Here is an 8,373-nt window from a genome sequence, read left to right on the forward strand (position 1 = left end):
TATACATTTAGGTATAAGTAATAGGTAATACATCTATTCATTTAGCTGACACTACAATAGCAATTATTATATAACAAATATAACAATATTTGTAATATTCAATGCATGATTTATTTGACAACTAGATTAGGAAGTAAGCTAGAGAAGAGTAGAAATGCAGAGAAGACTTTTTTTTGTTATATATATTTTTGGAGGGAGTGTAAGTGCACTTAATTCCTAAGAATTATGTGACTAATCATTAATCTAGTTTGGACCAAATGTCTTATGTGTTTGTCCCTTACTTTAATGTGACCCCTAGTACAAATAGCCTAGACTAGAAGATGTAGCATGTTAGACAACTTTTGCAACCGTGTACTCATTTCTGTCTTGAATTTTGCTTCTTTATCAGCTGTGTCAGTTCCACTGCCTGCCTTGGGGCTTTCTATGTCAGCGTCTGCAGTCAGTCTACAGCAAGCGTTTTCTGAATTGCGTCAAGGCCGGTTTGACCCGGGTCCCAGCACTGCGCCGCCTATGCTCCATGTCTCCTTGCCCCCTCTGGTTCCCACCGCAGCACCCTTGCCCTCTAGCACCGCCCCAGTGGTCCCTCCACCAGTGTCTTCTGAAGTGACCTCTGTCTCCATAAACCCTCCAGGGTCTTCGTCACCTCCTCCTACCCTTCCTGCCTCCGCCATGACCTCCCCTCCAGCCCATTCGCAACTCCCTCTGCCTCAAAGTCAGACTGTACCTACCGTCATCAGTGTTATTTCCACCACTTCCTCTCTGCCAATGCCAGCTGTGCCTGCCGCCACATCCTTCCCCCAAACCTCAGTCCCCATGCCCGTACCTGCCTGTACTGCTGCCCTGCTCGCTCATCCCCCGACTCCTATGGGATCTGTTTCTGGTGGCAGTAGTGAACAGCCGCCCATCCCCTCCACTTCAGCTCAGCTCACACCACCGGTCATCCCCACCACAGCCATCCAGACGCCGCAGCTCGCACCATCCACCACCACGGTCATTCCCACCTCGGTTGCTCAGTCACAAGTGCCCACCCTCCAGCCGGTTACCACCAATACACCAGTCGTGCAGCCCACACCCGTGCACAGCCAACCTCAAACCTCCACCGTGCCCAATCAGAGCCACGCACATTGTGTAGAATGTGACAGCGATCCACAGGGGAAGGGCGTTGATGACATTCAGGCTCTGGATAAAAAACTGCGCTCGCTTTTCATGGACCTGGGCTCTGGTCCGCCCTCTGCCCAGTCTGATGTCACATCTGACCCCATGGCAGCCCCAAGCGTCCCTGGCACCTCCTCTCCAACTGCCTGCACCACCCCTAGCGGCACACCTCTCCCTCCCTCTAGCTTACCCCTGAACTCCTCCGGTCAGCCCACGGGCTCTCCCATGACCTCCATGGGTAATGCCTCCACCCCGGTCGGCTACAGTCAGACGACTCCATCCAAAGCGCCGTTATCAAGATTACCGGTGAGTGACCGATTGATCAAAAATTCGAAAGGCTGTAGAAGTCTGATTTAAAGTTTCTCAAGAAACCTGTCAACATGTATAGGTCATGTCACAAAATCAAAGAAAAAAAATAATTATATATTTTTATAAAGCAAATGAAGCCTATTTTTAGCACAGTTAAGATTTTTTCTAATTGACATTTTAATTCAAATTAAAAGCAAGCTCTCCCTCAATTGTAAGTGCTGTAATGCAAAAAAAAATCAAATTCTCAATACTATAATTTGTTTTTTAAAAATGCTGTTCTTTTGAAGTTTCTATTCATCAAAGAATCCTGAAAAAAATGTTTTTAAAAAAAAAACCTTTTGAATAGTAGTAAGTATACAGTGTAATGTGTGTATATTGCAATACAGTAGTGTAAATCTGGGGCATAGTTGTCATGAAAATAATGCCACAATGCAAATAAGTTTGACATCATTGTACCAGTTAAAGCAAACACTTTTCTTGTCTTTAACATCACATTTTAACCTCCCTCTCTCAAACCACTAACAATATAAAAAACTGTAATTTTATAGTCTGTTTTTAAACCCAATTTCTGCATGGCTGTTGAATTTCATGACTGACAAATGCATGACATTGTAAACCTACATGAATACCATATAACCAAACTGACACTTTTCTATAATATTATAATAAAGCTCCAGTCACATTTTGAGTACAGCTTTGACCATAACACTCAGTCTTATGCTGCATGTTGCTTGTGGCAGTTTATTGGCACCTCTGCCAGCTCTCATTCTTTACAATGCTTTAGTTTCTCTTCCGTCTTCATTCATTAGGTGTTGCCTGTCGGCCCAGATCAGGCTGGCACGCCGCCCACAGAGCACCTACCACCCTTCCCAGGACCTTGTTTAACTCAGGTGCCCTTTTCTTCTTTCTCTCTGTCTCTGTTTTTATATAGTTGCATTCCTGTAAAACATGAAGAGCATGTGTAAAGATTTTGAATCACATAAGAATCAAACCGCTGCATGGCGTAGCTTTCCTTTAAGGCCGGTTAGGAGCATGACCTGTGACACTCATTAACTCTGATTAGCTGCTCTTTCTCTTTTTCTCTGCCTTTGGCAAGTGGAGAACAGGAAAGATGTGATTGCAGAAAACAACATCACATGTGAAACATTTTCAGTGTTTTGTCTCATGTTCTGGTATCGGGACTGTAATAAAACCTCAAACTCATTTGTTAATAATAGTTTTATGATAGTTAAAAGGAAAGAAGAAACTGCTTTTCTGTCCCCTTGTAAGATTTTAAAGAGCTTTTTTTATAAATGCAGTCATTCTAGTTTAGATAGATATATTACATTTGCTTTTTTATTGCCTCTTAATTTTTTTTAAGTGTGTTGATATGCTGAATTTCCCTGTGTTTTGTTTTGAGATTTGCTTCTACTCTGACTCTTTGACTTCCCCTTTTTGAGTGTAATTTTTCTCCCCTAAAACGTCAGTGATTTGTCATTATCTTTTAGCATGTTGTGGATGAAGCTCGATTTCGGTCAGTTCTCAGTTAATCAAAGTCGTTTAGATGTTATATGATTTTCCTTGCTCCAAATTGAACCCTGCTTGAATTCACGTCAAACTCAGAGAAAATCCTTCCCTTCTGCTTAAGGCGATCCATACTAAATGCAAGAGACTTTCTCTAATCCTGTAGATTTGATGTGATATTTTTCATCCATCACTTGTGAATAGAAAACTTACTGTGATAGCACTCAGCCAACCTGTACAAAACATTTCAAGAACCGCGGTGCATGGACCAAGTAAATGATTTACTCTCAATCTCACAAATATGTAGTGGAACATGAAAGGAAGCCTCAGCTTGGATTAAAAGCATTTAGTTCTTCCAGGCAGTGGTCATCTGACCCTTTACTTACTGTAAGAGATCATCTCATGCAGAAGTTAATTAGATACACGGTTCCCCTGCTGTATTTGTGTGCACTTGCCATGAGTTATAAGTGTACGAGTCTGCATGTGTTTGTTTCTTGGGGCTAAGTGAACTTGAATAATTGCCAAAATGGATTATTTAGTCCCAGCAGCCCCTGGAGGATCTGGATGCCCAGCTGAGACGGGCGCTGAGTCCAGAGACCGTCCCAATCAACAGTGTCACGCACCAGGTACACACACACTAACAGGGGTCTGGCCGGAAAAACACCAGCACACGTGGATTAAGTGCCGGATCTGTCTGATTTGATTTATTGCATTTAAAGATTCAAAACAACCCCACTGGAACTTTCCATACACAAAGAACAGATAAAATAAATGGTTCTCGAATTAGCTCCTCTGATTTATCTATCTTTTTTTTTATCTGTATGGATTTATAATTATCTGATTTATGATAATTTATAATATTTATTATTTTTTATTTAAAATTATATATATGATTATTTTTTATTATTTTAAATTTTTTATTTAAATTATTTACTTTTTTTTGCACATTATCTATATGTCTGTAATCTTATTTTCATCCTTTTTTGTCCCTGTAGTCATCTCTCACTGGGATCCCACCCGGAGGACAGCCAGGTATGTGCTGCCAATTTTACTTTAACCTGTTCTTTAAACAATGGGTTGCTAAAAATTTAAGCCTGTTCTCATATTACATTAACTCATTATCAGCTGTGCTTATTAATGATGATTCTCTCACAGTATCGTTTTCTCTGGATGATGAGTCAGCAGCTGCACCTGCAGCTGGAGGATACAAACTGGGACGATTCCAGGTAGCTTGCATTCACAATGCAATGACAGGAATAGTATGTTCAGTGTTTGAGTATGACACCAGGTGGCACTCTTGATCTCTCTGTTGTTCAGGTGTCAGCGGCTCCTGATGAGAACGCCCTGCAGGCTCCCACCACCTCCCAGGAATCATCCTCCACATCTTCTTCCTCCACCACCACCACCTCCTCTTCATCATCCTCCTCCACTCTCTCTAGCCCTGAAAACACGCTACACCGAACCTCCTCTCCCCTTAGAGACACAAAAGTAGATGAGGTTGATGGCCTCCCTGCTCTCCCCAATCGGACGACAACCCATCCACAGCCCACCACCATTGGCCGTTTCCAGGTGACCACCAAGGCGGACACGAAGGTGGGGCGTTTCTCAGTGAGCAGAGCACAGGACGAGGCTCTTGTGGCTAGCTTACAACCCCCAGAACCCCAGCCGGCACCTCCGGCCCATCCAGCTGTTGGGAATGGTCCAAGTCCCGGGAGCCTCAACAACTCGGTCAGCTCCTACTTCAGCAGCGACAATGACTCAGAGTTTGAAGATGAAGACTTTAAGAGAGAAGTCAGCAAGTTGAGGGAGAAGTATGTTTGTTTTTGATTAAGATATTGTAACAGGTGTTGGGACAGAGTAACATGTTAAAGATATGTGGAGTAATTGTGACTTCCTTATTGTCTTCCTAGGCACATGATGGAGAGTCAGGCTCTGTACACCCGGCAGAAGGCAGAGATTGAAGCACTGTTCACTCGCTTGGGCAAAGCACCTCCCGCCATGGTCAACCCTCCCGTTGTAAACCCAGCCGGCCGCAGACGACGTCCCACCAAGAGCAAAAGCAGCAAATCTAGCCGCAGTAGCTCACAGGGCAGCAAGAGTCCTATACTGCCAGGTATTCACTTGTTCTGCTTTGCATTTTTGTGCAAATCAGGGGTTGGATTCACAAAACATTCTTAAAAATTATATTCTTCTTAACTGGTATTTTCTTCTTATTTTCTATCTTACGAATGAAGTTAAGAAAAGTTTTTGGGAATACAGAATATTTCTTAAGAATGTTAAGTTTCTTCTATGGACAAAATTTTTGGAAAAAAAAAAAATGGAAAAAAAAAATCAGTAAAATAATTTTGTGAAAAAATCAGCTACTGTACATCTTGGATGGCAATAGTACATGAAGTGTACTATTCCTTCAAGAATTTTTTAAGAACTGCACTTATGAAATTTCTTAACTACTTTTATAAGAAGATTTTGTGAATTCAGCCCCAGCAACTTCAAATCTGTGTTTGTGTCCTGGCTCTGATCAGCGCTTCTATATGTATGTGTGTTTTTGTCTGTGGTCTTACAGCAACCAGCACTTTATCTGTGCAGAGCGCTCCCTCTGTGTATCCGCCTCAGCAGGCCTTCCTGGCCCCTGGGGGGATGATAGATGGGGGGAGCAGCCCTCTGCTCCAGTCCTTCAAACCCTCCCCTTCTAGTGAGAACCTGTGCTCCGCTTACACCAGTGACGCCACGCTCTCTGCGCCCAGTTTGTGTGTCACCTCGCAAGGTAAAAATAAAGAAACCTAACACATCACAGCCCTAAGCTTGACCCTGTGTTTTGTTTTTGACACACAAAGTAACAGATAAATTGACATTAGGGGTGGGCAATAAGCAGAAAAAAAACATTCTCACAATTTGGACTATAACAATATCACAGTGTCCACATTTTTATGTAAACTGCTAAGTAAAACATTTAAACCATATTTTAACCATTGAAATTAAATACATTTGTTGTAGTTACAATGAAATTAATTTATAAAAATATTTTAATATTTAATATTTTAATAAATCAATCTTAAATTAAATACAAAAAATCTTAAATTATTTGTATTAAATAAATCCCAACTTTATTTATATAAAGTTTTTTAGTTTTATTTAAATAAATTAGATTTCTCTCTTCTTAGTTTAAAATGGTAAGCAATTTGCTTAGATTTTTAAATAAGGGAGAACTGTTGGTGCTTCACCTTCTTCTTTGCAAATTTATGCCAAAAATTATGGTATTTATGACTAATTTCAATTCGTATATCGCCCACTCCTAAATCACATAGGCCCCGTTCACACAGCAGCAGAGTACGGTTGTCAATCCTGTATATGAGTCATTAATACGGTTACGTTCACACCTGTAAATTTTCAGGACTCACAACCTCTTTCTCGGAAAACCCGAGCTGTGTGAACGGAACCGGACTGGACATCTAGTTGTCTGTCACGTCATACAGTGTGAGAGAGAGAGTCGCTCTGCTGCACAAATGTGTGTCTACAGAGATGTGACCTGTGTGTCAAGTTTTAGATCCTGTCAGTTCTGTTCTGCGCGCCTCAAATGCTCCGCTCTCCACCCAAACATAAAAGCTGTTGTCAGTTAATGAAGATTTGACGGATGAACTCCCGATTGGACTCTTGGCGTGTCAAAAAGTGATGAGACTTTTCAGTTTAATGGACGTCGCCATGATGTTGGATATTACTTTGGTCACTGTCGCTATGGTTACTGATAAGGAATACAGGCTTGACTCCTGTTGCACGTTCATACAGACACAGTATTCAAGACTGTTAAGTTGCTGTGTGAACGGGATATTTTGAGATTCTCACCAGTAAGTAAATGCGGTTGTCAATCCCACAAAACTGTATGAACGTAGCCATAGTTCACCTTTGGTTTTGTCATTTTTGGATGTTTTAGTCACATAAACCAGCTGTGGTCGATTTCTTTTGAGTCTTGCAAATTTTGTGGAGAAAACTTCAGGATGACAGTGGGAAGAAACTTTTGTCCAGCAGTCATTCAAATGTTATTTTCCCCTCTAATGTTCTTATGGCTTTTGTGGTGGTTCGTAGCGGCCCTATTTGTGGTAGTGCAGGTGAATCAACTCTGAACACAGGAATATTTGCTTTGCCTATCTGAGAAAATGCACGCTTTGATTTGGATGAAGCTGCAGGGCTGATGCTTGTGCTTTCAGGGCCCTTTTCCTCCTCTTCTTTTCCGTACAGCTCGACGCTCACCCACCCAGGGCCACTCCTCCCCTCCTTCACCTCCTTCACTCTCTCTATCTGTCAGGAATTCATGGCTTACTGAGCTCTGTTACCATTCTCACTGTGTATTTGTGTACGTTTCCTTTCTCTCTCTCTCTCTGCTATCTGCTCCATCTCTTTCTTTCTCTCTCTCTCTCTCTTCCTCTGTTCCATCTCTCTCTTTCTCTTTCCCTCTTTTTGTACCACAGGCTGTGTAAAGTTCAGCTGTGGGTCGGAGAGAGTGACCTTCAAACCAGGTGGCAGGAGGACGCGTTTTCTGAGTACGCCCTGCTTGGCTCTTTGTGTGTAACGCTTTTTCTTTTGTCTCTTTCCTACAATGGCATGTGATTAGTTCTTGATTCTGCCAAGCCTTCTAAATGGCTGATCATCTCAGACATTGTGTCATGAATTTTAAAAACAACTTGTGCTCATAACGGATATCGTTCATATCCCATAATGCACTAGTGTAACCTATGAGGTCCAGTAATTATTTCTAATTCAACTGTTCACAATTGACACTTTGTCATTTGTAATTCATCTTATTAGTTTTAATATTTTCCCTCATATATGCTTCAGTTTGGTTTAACATAATAACAGAATGTCAAAATTGCTAAAGATAATTAATAATAATTTAAAAGATGAATAACATGCTGCATTTTACAGTGTCCCAAAGCAATATGGCTTGTATTTTAGCAGTGCCGAAGAAGTTCAAGCAATTTATATTGAAACCAGGAAAATGCACATCTCTTTAACAATGAGATCTTTTTATGGCTGAATGCCATAAACAACTTTGACCAATTATTGTAATTATAGCTAATAATTTGATTGTGCAGAGTCCATATACTGGTAACACTTCAAAATAAGCTTGTAAATGTTATCATTACTTAATAAAAAGGTATCATGAACTAATAATGAACATCATTTATTAATATAGGTAAATATAAATTTCTACATATGCTAAAACAATAATTTCAAGTTGTATAAATCAGTATTAGTTAAAATATTATGAAGAAAACATGAATTAACATTGAAGAGTAGTAGAGTAGTACATTTATAAATTAACATTAGCCTAGATTAATAAATTGTGTATAATAGTTTATTGTTAGTGTTATTTTATATATATATATATATATATATATATATATATACTAT

General features: G+C 40.5%; 1 protein-coding gene across 1 annotated transcript in view; it reads left to right on the forward strand.

Annotated features, from left to right (window-relative positions):
- wnk1b (WNK lysine deficient protein kinase 1b) overlaps window positions 1–8,373 on the forward strand; it is an 80,050-nt gene that overhangs the window by 62,693 nt on the left and 8,984 nt on the right. The window contains exons 21-29 of the mRNA XM_016557513.1: window positions 389–1,461; window positions 2,274–2,354; window positions 3,507–3,593; window positions 3,963–3,999; window positions 4,123–4,193; window positions 4,285–4,778; window positions 4,878–5,080; window positions 5,531–5,731; window positions 7,431–7,523. Of these exons, the coding sequence (XP_016412999.1) occupies window positions 389–1,461; window positions 2,274–2,354; window positions 3,507–3,593; window positions 3,963–3,999; window positions 4,123–4,193; window positions 4,285–4,778; window positions 4,878–5,080; window positions 5,531–5,731; window positions 7,431–7,523 (2,340 nt within the window). The remainder of the gene's footprint in view (window positions 1–388; window positions 1,462–2,273; window positions 2,355–3,506; window positions 3,594–3,962; window positions 4,000–4,122; window positions 4,194–4,284; window positions 4,779–4,877; window positions 5,081–5,530; window positions 5,732–7,430; window positions 7,524–8,373) is intronic.

The sequence above is a fragment of the Sinocyclocheilus rhinocerous genome, unplaced genomic scaffold (genome assembly GCF_001515625.1).
Source record: "Sinocyclocheilus rhinocerous isolate Xijiao unplaced genomic scaffold, SAMN03320098_v1.1 scaffold551, whole genome shotgun sequence".
NCBI lineage: Eukaryota > Metazoa > Chordata > Actinopteri > Cypriniformes > Cyprinidae > Sinocyclocheilus > Sinocyclocheilus rhinocerous.